General features: G+C 39.1%; 1 protein-coding gene across 11 annotated transcripts in view; it reads right to left on the bottom strand.

The window, feature by feature from the left end:
• AKAP11 (A-kinase anchoring protein 11) overlaps positions 1 to 17,460 on the bottom strand; it is a 64,029-nt gene that overhangs the window by 35,729 nt on the left and 10,840 nt on the right. For 7 of the 11 annotated variants that reach the window (XM_014527924.2, XM_025196171.1, XM_025196170.1 and 4 more), the window contains 4 exons: positions 16,901 to 17,008; positions 6,790 to 6,906; positions 3,169 to 3,213; positions 250 to 384 (listed from right to left, as the gene is read on the bottom strand). In XM_014527924.2, coding sequence (XP_014383410.1) covers positions 250 to 384; positions 3,169 to 3,213; positions 6,790 to 6,906; positions 16,901 to 16,960 — 357 coding nt within the window. In that variant the 5' untranslated portion in view covers positions 16,961 to 17,008. Of the gene's footprint in view, positions 1 to 249; positions 385 to 3,168; positions 3,214 to 4,743; positions 4,929 to 5,810; positions 5,897 to 6,789; positions 6,907 to 16,900; positions 17,009 to 17,460 lie in introns of those variants that run through there. The other 4 variants (XM_025196176.1, XM_025196172.1, XM_025196173.1 and 1 more) reach the window with 4 other exon arrangements.

Raw genomic sequence — 17,460 nt, 5'->3', positions numbered from 1 at the left:
AAGAACCTCTTTAGGCAACAAAGCATGTACACAATTGTTATTAGTCTTATTCTTAATAATAATAATGCCTAGGATTGCACACACCACTTCATAAACTTCAAAACACAGAAAGTAGCACCCAAAAAGTTTATTGTGAGCACTCTGGTACCAAGTTTATTTGGTAACGCATTTTAAACACAAGAAAACTTCAAAAAAACCCCCAAACAAACATACTTCTAGTGACATATAGAAAAGACTGAGATTTTTTACCTGATAACGTGGGACATCAGGTCTTTCCAAGGGTTTATTTGTATCCTTCAGAAAAATAACTTCATTTTCATTTAGAGGGCACAACTGTAGCGATTTTAGAATATCTGGGAGTTCTGCAGAAACAGCAGCCAACTCCTAATTCAAATACAAAACCACACACCAAGTACAGAGTGAAAAACTAATATGCTAATGATGATGCTTGCTTATCTCAAGTACTGAAGGTTAAAGAAATATTAGCAGCCACCACTTTCTTCCTTTCCCTTTTCCATGTTCTCACAGTACATTAGAATCCTGCCTTAAAGCTAGTTTATAATAATGTTCTAACTCAAATCTCAAGATACCTCTAACAGAAGAAATAAATATCAGCATCTCCCATCGTTCACAGGAGCTTTAAAAAGCACACAGGAGAAACATGAGCGCAGTGAAAAGCAACTGCAAATCCTGGGAGGTATGCAAATACATAGGAACATTTCAGCTAATGTTAAAGATTCTTCTGTTTGGTAATCCCCACATGCTCTATCAGGTCAGTGCCCAGGCAAAATTAAAAAAAAATCCAATGTTAATCATTAATTATGATCTTGGACAATAAAAAATTAGTCTTAGCTAGAATAAGTATGCCTACAGAAGATAAGGTTAATATTATACTATGATTTTATGGCATAATTTTAATGAACAATGTTTTTATTCATTCAGTGTACATCCGAAACAACAAAGCGGGTTCCATTTTTTCTATATTCCATGCATCCTCATGTAGAGAACCCAAACAGTTTGGATCCACATTTAAAACAGAGATCAGATCCATATTTAAAAGAACATTTATAGGATTATTACTTTGACATCCCATCCCACAGAAGCATGCTATGCACTTTGACTGCAAGTCAGAGCAGAGACTCAGTGTTAGTCTTGTTGTCTTAATGCAAGTAAGTTATTACTATGAAAGCCTCTCTATTTAATGACTAACATCTTCCACAGTACAGGTTTCCCTTGCTTTATGCTGTACATGAGTTCCTGGAAAATGGTGCATAACTCAAATTTGCATAAAGGGAACCCACTTTACAATGTAACAAACACGGATATGTTCCAAGACCTCGACCGTATTGACCCCCAGACCCATTCCTACCAGTTTTACAAGACAATTTTGGTACTCACCAACAGCAGACAGTACACACAAGCAAAGGGAGAGGGGTAGGAGATAAGCTTGTGGGACACTTAGAAGCCATAATGGGGATGACAACTATGGAAACACGTTGCAGACAATGAGCAGGGAGCACAGATCCACACAGGAGACTATATTTTGGTGTGCATCACTCCCACAATGCACTGCACAAAGCAGGTGACTGCAGGTTTCCACCACACCGATCACATAAAAGTGAATTTACTTCACAGATAACGAATTTTTGGTATAAAATTGGTCACTGCATAAGAGCGAATTTGTTCATACAGAACCCACATAAAGCAAGGGGAACCTGCACACACAGAACTTTATTAGCTGTGGACAAGATGCGTCATTTCAAGGTTCCTGACCTAAACAGCAGTCTCTTTGGTGTGACTTAAACAAGACTATTTTCTCATACTGAAAGAAAAATAGAATGCTTGTGTATCAACACAGAAACTGAAAGATGTTTAAAAGATACAAGATAAGCTTTACAGCTCTGAAGCTTCCTTTGTATTTTATTGTAAACAAAGATCAAAATGGTTTAAAAATTAACCCTAATGTACTCATGAAATCAATAGTTTAGTAATTACTTGTCGTGCTTGATGTGTCCCACATCACTCCCCAAATTACAGTATTTTATAATTATAGTTCTCACAGATTTACAGAATCTGAATGAAATGTACTGGTAAAATACACGTGACATAATATCCTGGGGATGAATGACAGAGACAATTACAAACCAGTTGGAGTAGCTGTCTTTTCACAGATACTGCACTAATTAAAGAAATTTAGTTAAAAGACTAGAGATTTAGTTAAATAAATACAATTCTATAGATGTTCTTGCATTGTTTTTAAAATTGGCTTACATCATTTTCAGCTTGCATCTGAAACTTACAATAGGCAATTTACAGAGTTGTACTGGTTCAATTAAATTTGATATCACTTCTATAGTTCAAGCAGACATCATTCACCTACAAAAATAATTATTTCTATATATAGGAACATAAAGGCCTGACACTACTAGACATGCAGAAACTTCACAAGTCTATACTTCCATAGACTATTTCAGATTATGTGGGAAATAGAGAGCCACGTTGTCAAAGGATTCAAACTCAGTCCTGCAGATCTTAGAGAATCGAGAAAAAATGCAGGTACCTATCCTTCTGTTATTCTGGCTTCTTGAGGGCTTAAATGGACACCTATTCCAGAAGCTGGGCTGAGAGCCCTCTCCTGTTGCAGCATCCTCTGAGAAGCTACAATCTGCCAAAGGGGTAAGCAAATTTATGTTGCTTTGCTCTGTGGTCTTCTTCGTAAGAGAAGATAGTTCAATAACTACCTTTTTACAGTTAAATGGGACTTTGTTAAAATTTGTTTTGTAAGCAGCTTTTGCTTTATCACCCAGACGAAAAATAGCTTAAAAGGTTTCAAAATATTTCACAGATATTTCAAAAAGCAAACTGTTTGGCCAGCACTCAAGTTGACTTAAAGTGGCATTTTTTCAGGTGGCGATAGAGATTTAAAAATATCCAGTATCCTATATCCAGCTTAATACAAAGAATAGAAGTCTGTAGTAAAATAGAAGTTTTTAAACCTTAACAGCAATGTTTAGGTTTAAAACAGACTGTTTATTTTAAACAAGCTGATCCAAGACATGTTCTTCAAGAAAAGCTAAGATTTCCCCAGGAAAAAATAAACAAACCACGTTTTCTAATCATCTCAGACCTCACTGAAGAAATGAAATCATTATCTTGAATATGAATTACCTGCATATGACCTTCAGACTCTTCAGTAAAACCTAGAAATGTGATCTGAAGAACAAACATACAAATAGTTTAGAAGTCAAGATCCAGAAACCACCTATTAGTTCTCTAATTACAGAGGAGGCTATTAAAATTCAAAAGATTCTTTGCGTTAAAGCTTCATTCTGCTGTAGTCATGAGCCATTCTACCTAGAGTACCTTCACTTGCTGGAATTTATGTTGGCTCTGTTCCTGTAATAATAAGGAATGCATATCTAACATGGCAAGCCTTTGTAATTTGATTTGAAGGGAAGTGTAAAATGAACTTACACTAGATATAAATATAAATTTAGATTCTCTTTTCTCTAATGCTTTTTCCAAGTATTGAATAAAAATAATTCAGTTTCAAAAAGGCTGCCTGATAATCTCCATGGGCAAAGATCCCTAAAGGAAAGAAGCACAGATACCTCAAATCCACATAGACTTGCATGGAGATAAGCATTTTGTATACACAGAAAGTGTATGTACCTCCTAATTTTAGGAATGAAAAAAATGAAGAGATTATTCCAACACAGGCCTCTTGTTCTTATCTAACAACTGAGAGGCTGTCGGACTCAAAGATGAGAAAAACTGAAAGCAAGTCTTATTTACTGTCCTGGTATAACACAGACGTTTAATATTAGAGTCCAAGTTGTGATGAAGTCAGCAATTCTGCAACACTGCAAGAGCATATTTAATCGTCTTTAAATTTTGTAATTGCTATACACAGACTACAATGTATTAGTACTCTGAGGTACATTTAATTACAGAACACTTAATATTAGAAGGTAGCAAAATAAGTGGCCAAAAGTTAGAAAATAGCAACATCAAGGCAGTCTGTGAAGTCCTAATTCAGCCCTCTTGTATATATGAATTATGACACAGTCATTGGTTATGTGATCACATACAATTTTTTCCATAGGAACCTTGCCTCATTCAGTGCACAGGGCAGATGGTGCTCACTTGAGTTACTATTCAATATTTTGTTTTATCCTTTGTTTCTTCAATATGTGACAATAGGCTTAATTTGCTGGATTTTCAGAGCAGAGTTTGAATAAAAGATGACGCAGCATTATCCCCATTTTTAGATGGGTACGTGAGACACAGAGATTACAGTTAAAAATATTCACTAATTTGGAATTCTACAATTTGAGAACTTCAGAATGTACTTTTCTGAGTATTGTAGATTATATAGCAGCACTCTGTATATTCAAAGCAAAATTCCCATTAATTTTAATTACAGATACTCACTTCTTTTGCAAACCAGACCGGAAAAATAATCTGGTTCAAGATGGGATCTCAAGTTAAGCACTAAGAAAATGTGAAGCGCAATTACTGACCACAGGTGAAGATTCTGCTAACAATGTGCCTAACATCATACAGCACAGTGACAACGAGAGCTAGTCAGAGAATGACAACTGTTTCATGAAAAAATTTTGAGTTGTTAAAATTTTGAAAACAAAGCTTTTCAAAACTTTTCTGTAAAATAGAATCGTCTTGAAACACAATTGTGACAAAATCATATTTCAGTAAGAGAGAAAACGTCAAAAATGTTCTGACCAGCTCTAGAAAGAATCCAACCGTCCAGCGCAGCATGCAACTGTCTTAACCGTGAGACCATCTTTTCTCTTCCTCCAGTCCCCTGCCTCATTCAATACATCTTCCAAGTTCTGCAACAAATGAGGCAGGCATCCTATAAAGAGCCATGTTTACTACAAGCCTGTAAACTGAATGAGGCAGGAGTCCTGTGGAAAAAAAATAGTATGTGACTGTATATTTAAAGACTGTATCAATACACATTCACAAGAAAAGGATATATTTTTTAAACTGGGCAAACACACCTAATTTTTTTTACTTCAGAAACAAGTAAATTAGTTTGTTTTCAAATCTTACAAGAGACGTCTACTAGCATGGAAAGTTTCAGCTCACATGACTAAAGCCTGGCAAATTTTCAAACAGCTAAAAACAGTTATGATAAGTGTCATGCAATTTAACAGGTGGTGCTACTAATCCTACAAATAATATTAGACTGCTTTCAGAGGTCAGTTAGCAACTAATCTGAAAATAAGATCTCCTCGTCTATCAATTCAAAGCTTCTGTGACCGGAAATTCATTTTTAAAATGTCAGATACCTATTTAGAGATTAAAAACAGTCAAGACAGATGAAATTATAAACTAAATACTGAGAGAAAAAACAGCAAAACCACTTTTTAAAATGTATTTGTAACACACATGGAATCTGTAGGCAGTGCTGGTAACATACAAAGCTAATTTAGAAAAATGTCTATCTGTACATAATAAATGAATCAACCTGAGATATGAAACTCAAGTTCTGATTTCACGTAAAACACATGTAAAACAACTAAAAAGACCCACATTTTGCAAGAAAATTACGGAGAGATATGCATGGGACAAGCTCATTTCAAGCATGATATTGCTTATTGTAAACTAAATCATTTTTTCTGAATTTGCATTTACCTGACTTTTAGGAGTACAATAGAAGGAAATATGCACATAGTTTATTATTTTTGTCAACATACACGTGTTACTAAGCCACACACATTTCATGTGTTACTAAGCCAACTACAACAGCAATTTAGAAATATACTAAACCAGAAGACCCTCACCTTTGATGGGATTCTGAGTAATCTGAAATAGGGCTCTCTTCCTGCAAGCCTCCCTGCTAGCTAGGTTTAAGGCCTGAGGGTAGTTCCATGTGGCAAGAGAGTATCAGACAGCATGACTACACCTTGAGTGTCTACACAGACCACATAATTGTTTTATTAAAGTTATAAAAGGGTCAACCACGATCTTATCTCTTTAATTTCCTAAAACAATGTAATTTAGTAATCTTAGTTAATCGGAGAAATGAAACAATTTAGTTCAGAATTATTTTAGAGAAAATAATTTATTCACTGTAGGAAATGTTTAACGTACATCAGGGCACGAAGCCCACAAGTGGTGAATCTGTGGCAATGGTGACAACGTTAACTTCTTTGTCGCTGGCACTGACACTGCAGGACCAGCAAACATGGCAAGAACCCCAAAGTTCAGGTCCAGCCTGCAAGAAGCCCAGATCTTACCTGAAGGCCTGCTCGCCACAGCTGTCAGTGTTGCTGTGTCAGGATCAGCAGCAAAGGAATGCTGCCAGGATTTAGCCCCACACAGCCTGGCAACTTATTTGAGTTGGACACCCCTGAATTGTACCTAAAGATGCATTAGACTTTGAAATGTAAGAAAACTTCAGTAAATTAACAGAATTTATAAACCCCCAATACAAGGTTTCAACATCACAAGAAGCTTGTATCCATTTTAATTAATTACCAAATGCATCATTTATTCATAGATTTTTAGACTATACGTTATTTCTCAAAACGGCCAAAAGCAGAAAAAGTTTCCTCTTTTAGTCAACTTCACCATACCCCACCTTTTTAGCTACTCTCCAATTACTTAGAGATGACAACAGAGAATGAAGAATGTACTTGCAGGAAGCAAGTTTGCAATCTTGTTCTAATGAACTATCCTGCAGCTTCCAATTCCACACCTGCAAACAAAAAGCACTCGTCGTATCTGTAAAAAAATATAAATGGTCATGCAGAGCCAAACCTCAATAAAATTGTTGTGTTCCTTCTGGCTTAAACAGTCCTCTGTTGACAGGCTGCATAATTCTTTTCTGCTTTGTAGCAGTGACTTCACAGAGAGCGGTACACCTTCACCAAAACTCTGAAAGGAAATGGAAAAAAAAACATAGTTCTAGAGCAGATGAAAACCTTCTGTGGTTTTTAATATGTTGCATTTTTTTTTCACAAGCTGTTTCTTCCAACGTTTTTCTAAACTACTGCCTGTAGAGGCCCCCAGGTATAAACAAGACCTAGCCATTAAAAAGAAAAAGATAGGTCTTTCCTAAAATGCCTACTCTTAGCTGAAATGGCCTATGAGACTAGCACTGAAAAATGATGAAAGGGTATTAACTCAAACATGGATTTTGCAAAGGTAAATACCATAATTCTCACATACAGAACACACTTTTCCCCAAAAAATCAGTTCCCCCAAATTGGGCTGTGTGTATAAGAGGGAAGCTGATTTTCTGCCTGGGATAGGAGCTTTGATTCCTACTTCACAGTGCAGCAACTGTTGCATTACTATTCAGGCAGCCAACTGACTTAGTGGTTCAGATTGTTACTCCAGATATGTCAACAATTGTCTCTCCCTTTTAAATGCTCTTGATGTTCGACTAATATGTTTAAACTTCCTTAGAGCAATTCTGTTAGCTGCTCCTGCTTTCTCTCCTCCTTTTTCACAGCCCTGGAGCCTCTTAAGTTCTTTTCAAAATTACAGTTCCATCCATGGAGAACAGTCTTCAGGAGCAGCTAGGTTTTCATCTTTAGCTAAGAAAAAGGAGGAGGATAAGTCATTTGAAGATTAAGTTCTGTTCCTGCTCTATACTGCCATAACTCCTGAAAAGTCTTTAGTTCATTTTGCCTTTCAAAAACAAGGTGTGTATTGCACTCCAGGGCATACTGTATCTGAGACAATTTGGTATTTAAATTTGTAGCAAGATATAAGTATGAGCTGACACCCGTTATAAAATTTTTAAAACATACAGCTTTGACAAACATTACATTTATGGTTTGATAACGTGTATACTGTGCCATAAATAGTAACCAAGCCACATGTTCAGGCAATTAATGACATAATAAAAGTGAGAAACAAGCCATCTGTGGCTATTCCACATGAAATGTAAAACATTGTGGGGCTAGTTTTCATTGCACATTAAATTGAATGTGTGGCACATCAAGCTGCCCTATGCTATGCTGACAGTCCCCAGGCTGACCATCAACCGATTGTCTGCACTGGGAGAAGACAGCAGCATACGTTGGGTTGCCAACAGTGCTGCAAGTAGAGGGACATACATAGGATCCCCCACTCCATGACAAGCTCAAGCCAGGTGCCTACAACCCCATATGCTTGTTGGCTTTGACCTTGCCATGCAGTGGGAGCTTAGGCCATGCAGGAGCTTAGGCTTCTAGCTTTGAACTTGCCAACACAGGTGGCGTCATGGATCATGATCCCAAAATGCATGTGTGGCATGGCAGGACACACAAGTATTGGGATTGGGAATCAGATTCCATCAGGCCATTAAATGAAAGTCTGCTATGGGCCACAGATCCTTAAAGCGGATAGGAGCTTCCAGAGTTCACCTATGTAATAATGATAAAACGCAGAAAAACAATGCCTTGTTTATTATACCTGACATTTACAATCTACAGACATTTTTTTTAAATCAAGACAAAACAAAATAAATAATGATAATGTTATACTCTGTGTTGTAGAAAGGGATAAAATGCCATCTGAAAAAAGTCAACTGAGATTTCAGTAACAAAACTATTCAAATATCAGTACTAGAAACAAAAATGAAAAGTGAAAAATGAGTTGAACTGACTCAAACCTATGTATAAACAAACTTACTGAAATCTCGACTGACTCTTGAAATAAAAATATAAATGCTAAAACAGGGGCTTTCAAGCTTTTTTAACAAGTGGACCCCTTCTGGTGGCAGCAGCCAGACATGAGGAGGGGGGTTTGCATGCAATGGCATCCACCGCCACCCACCGCCCCCATCACCACATCCGACTTTCCTAAAGGCAGTTGCATGTGCAGCTCCACAGCCTGCTGACAGGCCTCGTGCCTGGCCTATCACGAGCCACCCATCAGCAGCCCGCAGAGCCGTCAGCCTGACAGCACCCCTGCCAGCCCTGCTCCTGGGAGGTGGTGGCACAGGGTGGTGGGTGACAGTGGTGGCCACCGCGTGCAAGCCCCCCTGCCCCACGTCAATCCGCAGAGAGGCACCACTGCCCTCACCCTGCTCCATCTCTGCCTGCCCGCACATACCGCCTATCACCTTTCCAAGTACCCCTAGAGGTACACATACCCCTGGTTAACAATCCCTGTGCTATAAAACCAAATTCAGTCACGGAATCTTTGAGTTTCTATCAAAAAAACAAAACAGTTGTTTCATGGTAAGAGCCCTTATGCTGTAGAATTACATTTGAAAAAAGATATAGCCTACAGGAAAATCACTTTGCTTGCTGCAACATAAGAAGCACAGTACTGGCAACTCTGGAATTATCATGCATTTCACATCCATCATATCAATATAATGCTAGTATCAATGGCATTAGAAAAATAGTTTTGCTTTCCTTTTTCATGTCTTTGTGACATGGAATTTAGCAGAATTTGCAGATTCACTGGCATCTGACAGGCTGCACTACAAGAGCTTCTGCTGTGGCCTTGAACTTGCTACCTCTGGCCTATCAACGACGCACCTTAGCACCTGCGCTACCCCAGCCCAAGAAAAATTGCTGAGGGACACCAAGTGAACTTACTCAAGGTCACAAAGAATGTCAGTAGGGCAAGAAATTGAACCTGAGCCTCTCAGTTTACAAGTTAGGACTTTTGCCACTATGTTATTCTCAGTCCAAGTGCAATCTTGTCCATGGCTCCAGTATGTGGAATTGAAATGACATTTTAAATATATATGTGTGAATTATTCACAATTATCAAAACTATTCACTTTGTAGAACACATTTTGGTAAGGCGACTGTCTTCTGCACCACTCTCCCTCATATTAGAAATTGTAAAAGATCCCTCTAGCAACTAAAACAATTATATCACGGGTGTGAGATTGACCCTTTGCCCTGGGCCCCATACATAGTGCAGGGTTCCTCAGTGGGCCAAATTCACAGAGCCACTGCCAGCAGCAGCAACTGCGATGGCGGCAGTGTGGCAAGTGGCCACAGGCAGGTAGCCACTTGCTGTGACAAAGGCAGCACAAGTGGGGGCAAGCCAAATCTCCCACATCAGCTGTGTCTTCACTCATGTGCACAGCCTTCACTCATGTGCCTGTCACTGAACGCCATGTCCACTAGGGTTCCAGAGCCCTGGACTGGGCAGTAGGCAGCACTGTGAGCCAGATGCAGCCCATGGGCCGTATCTGACACCCTTAATTTATGCTGAAAAGTACCTGGTGGCAGACAGGATACATTAAATTGTATTAAATGTAATAAAAGTTTTGGCCTTTTGAAAGTAGTAAGTCAGACTGCCCTATTTAACTATTCATTTAATCTATTTCTACCAATTCTTCTCTCCTCACATATGCTGTGCAGTTTTTTTTTTGAGACATGTTACACGTCTGCACAGTCCTTCCTTCTTCCTCCCTCCTCCACAATCCAACCAGTTTTCTTCTTCCCAGCTTCCCCAGCTGTGGATAGGTCCAACATTAACAATTTTATAGATTCCCTAATGACACTAGGTAGGATTGTCAGAACGTCTTCAAGTTAGCAAAGGTCTAATTTTACAGATACATTATTCAAATGAAAGCTTATATAATGGCTTCTTTTGTAAAGGAGATTCTCAAACCTTTGCTAGCTACTGAAAAAACTCCTTTGAAGCAACTCCTTTTCAATTTTTTTTAAAGTCAGACAAAAAAAACTGTAATCAGCAAATAATTTTTCCATTAGCCTATTACTTTTAAGCAAGAATGTTACTTTGAAAGTAATCAAGCAGTTTCCATATTTGGGGAGAACTTGTACAGAGTTGATGAACTTAATCAAGCAGTTAGCTCATTTTTGGACACTGGCAAAGCAGAATTTGGTGTCAACAGGGCATCAAAATGCTAGCCAGATGCTCACTTTTGTTCAACTGTTGAAACTCTTGCCTTTAAAACCAACGTTACATTCAGAAACTTGACTGTGCAAAATGACTACTGTCATCAAATCGGTCTTATTTTATGGAGGGACAGATTATCCAACAGTGAAGTATTAAATGAGCCAATATGCCAACAGCAGAAGCAAATCTTAACGTCTGTCATCCATGCTGGGCTGGCCGCACTTTTCAAATGTCAGACTCTAAAATACTGAAAACGGTTTTCTGTAGTGAGTTGGAGATACAGACAAGACCATATAGAAGGAGGAAGGAGAAATGCAAAGTTCAACAAGGAGAAATGCAAAGTGCTACACCTAGGGAGGAAAAATGTCCAGCACACCTACAGCCTAGGGAATGACCTGCTGGGTGGCACGGAAGTGGAAAGGGATCTTGGAGTCCTAGTGGACTCCAAGATGAACATGAGTCGGCAGTGTGACGAAGCCATCAGAAAAGCCAATGGCACTTTATCGTGCATCAGCAGATGCATGACGAATAGATCCAAGGAGGTGACACTTCCCCTCTATCGGGCGCTGGTCAGACCGCAGTTGGAGTACTGCGTGCAATTCTGGGCGCCACACTTCAAGAGGGATGCGGATAACCTGGAGAGGATCCAGAGAAGGGCCACTCGTATGGTTAAGGGCCTGCAGACCAAGCCCTACGAGGAGAGACTAGAGAAACTGGATCTATTCAGCCTCCGCAAGAGAAGGTTGAGAGGCGACCTTGTGGCTGCCTGTAAGTTCATCACGGGGGCACAGAAGGGAATTGGTGAGTATTTATTCACCAAGGCGCCCCCGGGGGTTACAAGAAATAATGGCCACAAGCTAGCAGAGAGCAGATTTAGACTGGACATTAGGAAGAACTTCTTCACAGTTAGAGTGGCCAAGGCCTGGAACGGGCTCCCAAGGGAGGTGGTGCTCTCCCCTACCCTGGGGGTATTCAAGAGGAGGTTAGATAAGCATCTAGCTGGGGTCATCTAGCCCCAGCACACTCTTTCCTGCCTATGCAGGGGGTCGGACTCGATGATCTATTGAGGTCCCTTCCAACCCTAACATCTATGAATCTATGAAGAAGAAAAATATTAGAACTGAGGACTAGGAGTCTATCTTTTGAGACAGAAGGCAACAAAGAGCATTACTGCATTGGACTGTGAGAAAACCAGGATCAGAAAGGGGAAATGACATGCGCTGCTGCAAAACATATAGTTTGTGAAGAGACCATAAGAAATTTGCCTAAATCCTCTCACTTGCACTGTAACGCCGGTGAAAGAAATATTTCTACTCAAACTGGACTAATCTCACACAAATTAGTTCTCCTCCTGTAACATATTCCCATACAACATTTTGTTAACTTGTTCCTCAGTTACCACCACTAACTATGGACTGCCAATAACAATCTGATCTGAGCCTTCAGAAAAGGAAACCAAACCGTTACTAGTGAATCAATAGAAAAGGAAAGGTAAGGGACTTCATTCACCCTGCTGTCTGGCTCCAGGGAACAAAGCAAGAAGTATGCATTATAATCCAGTTAAGGACTTCCATCATGAGAGCTGAAGAAAGTAGCAGCTGCAGGCGTAGAGAAGACAAATTGTCAGGAATGTGACTGCATGAAAACATAGAATTTCATGACGTGTTTGAAAAGTTTCAAATTCAGTAGACAGGATCAAAGTCAGCAGTGCTTTGCTTCAAATTATGTAAACTACTCAGAGGTATTTTTTCAGATTACATGCAGACTGGGGAAGAAATCACTGCACTTTGTTTAGTTCTTTAAGAATCTCTTCCTGCAAGTCTACAGAATGGAAATTTAATATTTTTTTAGAAGAGGGTTAATAAAAGAAGGGTGGCCAAAGTCTACTAAAATTCACTGACCATTCAACTTGACAACCCCAACATAAGGAATTTAACAGTTAAACAATCCTTTGTAAGTGGTGTTTCTCATAAAGCAATACATGCTCTGAAACATAAATTCAGCTTTAAAATTTGTTAAATGTTTAAAAACAAAGACCAGGAAGCCTTGCATCACAATGAAATAAAAGAATATGCTGCTTGCTTGCAAACTGTGCTTAGTAGGATTCTATCCCTCTATTCCGCACTCGTGCAGCCACATCTGAAGTACTGTGTTCAGTTGTGGGTCCCCCATCACAGAAAAGTTGTGGACAAATTGGAGACAGTCCAGCAGAGGGCAATAAACATGGTTAGGGGGCTGAGGACATGACTTATGACGGGGCAGGCAATTATTTCAGATGAAGGGCCGCTTACCAAGTTTTGGCAAGCTGTTGAGGGCCACAAGACTACCCCTGCCCTTTGACCACAAGCGTACCCCTGCCCCTTGACCCCCTAATCACCAACTTGGGTCCAGAAGTCCCACCCCCTAGCCCCTGACCTTTGCCAACAAAAGTCCCTCCCCTCGCCCTCCCAAAAGTACTCGTTTCAGCAAGGGGGGTTGCCATCTCCAAACCAGAAAAATAACAAATTATATTCTAAAAATCAAACATCTACTACAACATTCATTAATTTGATTTCAAATAATATTTTTGTCCTGTGTGTTTGTGTGTGGTCTTAGAGATGATTGTATAATAACTTAAAATGAAGTCTTACTTTTGTATACTGTGGTAGGGTGGGTAGGTGGGTGGGTATAGGTTTGTGAAGGGCTGAGGGTGTGCGGGTATATGGGGTGGAGGCAGAGGCTTCCAGCTAGGGACTGAGGGGGGTGGGGAGGGTGGAGCTGGGCAGGTCATGCTGCTGCAGCTGCTGGGTCCCACTGCCAGCTCCCCCTGGTGCCTTGCCATCTTTGACAGGCAGCCGGAGACAGATAAATATTAAATTTCTGACCCACAGTCAGATTCAGATATGACCCACAGTCTATATTTCGCCCGCCCCTAACTTCATAGATAGATTTCATAGATTTCTGAGGACAAACTGAAGGAACTGGGCTTGCTTAGTCTAGAAAAGAAAAGACAGAGGGGATTTAACAGCAGCCTTCAACTACGTGAAGGGGGATTCAACAGATAGAGCTAAACTGTTCTTCTATCTGCCACCACTGAGAACACGGAGCAACAGTCTTAAGTTGCAACAAGGGAAGTTCAGGTTAGATATCAGGAAGAATTTTCTCACTAAGGGGGTAGTAAAACACTGGAACAGGTTACCTAGAGAGTTGGTGCAATCTCAATCCTTAGATGTTTTCAAGACCCAACTAGACAAAACTTTGGCTGGAATAATCTAGTTGGGGGATGGCCCTGCTTTAAGCAGGGGATTTGACTAGATTGTAAGGGAAGAGAAGAGAGACTGGTGGCAGAGAGTAAGACACCAGAGTTGGAAGGGTGGTTACAAGCAGCCGCCCCATCAGCGAAGCTACACAGAGTCACACAGGAATCCTTCTTCTCACAGTGTTTCCAGAGGGGAGGAGGAAGGAACGTGAGCTCTGCTATAATAAGAGACTCGGAGCAGACAAAAGGGGAACAACCAGAATCGGAAGTTCCTGAATCTAACAGATTGAGAGCAGGATCGGCTGAGAGCATCCAGGAGGCTGCAAGGAAAGCGCTTGAGAAAGTCAGCTCTAGTGAGAGAGCTGACAGGGAAGAAGTCAAGACAAAGCAGCTTTTGGGTAACCTGAAGCCTCAGCCGGGGATAAAGACTGAGAAGGAGGTACTGTAAAGACCTGAATAGGAGGACAGAGATAAGTTAACTTTGTTTTCTCCACCTGGGAAGAGGGAAGGAACCCTCCTAGACAGAGAGCAATAGTGAAGAGTAACTATCTGCACATAAGCCGGAAGGCTGTTTAAACATGAGTCAGTTCATTTTCTAAACCCCTGGTGGAGGCTAACCAGGATTAAGTTGGTGGTGATTTATTTGAGTCAGAGGCATAGGAAGGACTCTGACAGACTCTGGCAGATTATATGGACTATAAGTTAACACCTGGTGGAACAGGAGAGGGTACAGGGGTTGGTGGAGCCCTCACTATACTAAGGCAGACATAAGGACCAATTGTGCAAGAAGCTAAATGCCCAGACATTTCTTCTTTTCTCCCTTATCAGTAAGTCCTGGCAGGAGAGAGTGCAGGTACACAGAATACTGCATCAAGAAGGGTCCTGGCAGTCTTCAGCCCACTGAAGAGCAAAGACTGCCTTAGCAGGATAAAAAAAAAAAGGAAAACTTTGCAGAGAAAGTGATAACCGTACAAGACTAATTGATTATTTAAATTGAGGCGAGACTGACGTCAATTATATTTTAGCGTTCATCAGGAACAGACATAGATAACCCCCTGAGGTCTCTTCTGACCCTAATTTTCTATGTAGCTGTTATCATTTTATACCAGAAATCTTTCAACTATGGCTAAGGAACACTTGGTGACTTACAGAAAACAAGCACCAGTAATATAATGCTGGATATTCTGATGGTTTCTAGCTGAGCCTACAAAATCTATTCTGTGGATAATTCTTAAGAGAAAAGATGCCCAATAGAACAGAGTATATTTTATGATGATTCCATAGGAAAAACAATATTTATCTTGCTCTGCTTTTCCTGGTTCTCTGTAAGTGTGTAAGATAGTAATATTAATAAAAATACCACAGAAAAGTATATTACTCTAAAGCAGTAAGATCTAAATATACTTGTATATAAAATAGATAAATCAATTCCTTTGTTATGACTTAAACTGCAATATTTTTAATCCAATTGAGGGTCTAAAGAAGTTGAAAAAAATTGAAGTATGTTATCCCCTAAGTCAGGGGTTTTCAACCTTTTTTAACAAGTGTACCCCGTCTGCCTCAAAGCTTCAGCTCACATACACCATTATATTTTTTTCTTGTTTTTAGGGGGATGAGGTGCAGATCAAGGCCTCCATGGTGAGGGAGGGAGGGAGTGGGAATGGGGCAGGGGCATGGGCTGCAGCCAGGGCAGAGTGCAGGACAGAGCCATGAGAGCGGCTTGTGTCTGGGGAGCCCAGGGATGGGAACATCAAAATCGGTTTGATGAAAAATAGACAACTGAAGAGAATTAAATTGATTAAACATCCTATTAAAATGGTTAAACATCATACCTAAAAGGGGGAGGGGGGGAGGGGAAGGGTTGAGAGGGCTTCAGGTTGTCAAAAGTACTCTCTCTAACACATGCAGGACTCATTTTTCACATGTATTGCTCAGCAGAAATCCATGGAAGTCTAAGCATAACTCAGTCAAGTAACTGGGATGGAATGGATTTTTATCAACATGTCTTTTTTTCTAAGATCATTAATGCTAATAGTAGTTTATTTACAGCTTGCACTAAAATGATCCAGGAGAACTAACAACAGGATTATATACTGTATAATAACAAATTTACAGGATATTTGGTTATTAGTAAAGACATACAATGAAATTACACATTCTACTAATTTAAACAAAAGTAAAATTGAATAAATATAATAATACAAATCAATAAAAATGAAGCAATATAAATTTGAAGAACAAAAAATTAACAGGGAATTGCATTTGATTTCAGCCCTTATTCTTTGTGCAAGTAGCGCAAATACACCTACAGAATATGGGACAGGTCATGCATCTTTAATACAAATTTCACAAAATAATATCCAAATGTAAGCAACATATATATACTTTCATTTGTGGTATGAAATTGCATATTGACTAATATATTATTAGTTGAGAATCAAATATTTAGGTCCATTAAAAAGGGTAATATATTGATATACAATCATTAGATGCTTGCTTAAATATAATTAATTTTTCTGAAAAACTGCTCCTTGATTTTATAGAAAATATACAAAACAGGAAATAAAATAAAATATGGGCCCACTATATCCTATACCTAAATCATTCAGTTTTCCAGCTTCAATATAGTGAACAGTGTTTCATTTGACTACAAATATAACAAAGCATTAAGTAACTTGATAGTTACTTGGTGCCAAAAATTTTTGGCAACTACTAAAGAAATTTTTTTTTAATTAAATTTATTACATCTGGTAGCTCACTCTGTTTAACATAACTCTCAAGATTAGGTATATACAAGGAGTTAAGCTTTACCTTTTTCACAAATACTCTAGGCTTCGTATGACTGCTCCGAGCTCTGGTATAAGTATCCATGGTTTTGTTGATCTTAGTTTTCAGTGAAAGAGATCAGCCCCAAAATACCTACATAAAAATATTTATCACATAATCACTTTACGCTTCAAATATACCTTGTATATACAGAACAATTCCACAATTTTGTGATAAGATAAGGTATGTTAAAACTGAACAAATATAAACAGTTAGCATCCCATTCATTTTTTTCTCTACAACACCACATTTTTTAAAAGTTTACAGTTAATGGACTGTGAAAACAGTGAGCCTGAAAAACATCATTTAAACCAAATATTTATCCTCTCTGGCTAACAGTAAGAAGGACAAGTGAAAGAAGTTTTACTTTTCTTGAATGTTTTACTTTACTATTCTACTGCTTAACAGCAGTGAAATTTACTAGTCATTACCAGGGATTCTGGTTTTCTCTGATTTAACAAAATCCCCATTTTTCGAATTAAAAAAAAAAAAAAAAAAAAAAGAAACCCCCAATCCAACTTTTTCCCCATTATTAAAATAAAACA

Source organism: Alligator sinensis, unplaced genomic scaffold (assembly GCF_000455745.1).
Source record: "Alligator sinensis unplaced genomic scaffold, ASM45574v1 scaffold59_1, whole genome shotgun sequence".
Lineage (NCBI taxonomy): Eukaryota > Metazoa > Chordata > Crocodylia > Alligatoridae > Alligator > Alligator sinensis.
Note: the sequence above shows the minus strand (reverse complement) of the source record. Positions and strands in the feature narration are given on the sequence as shown.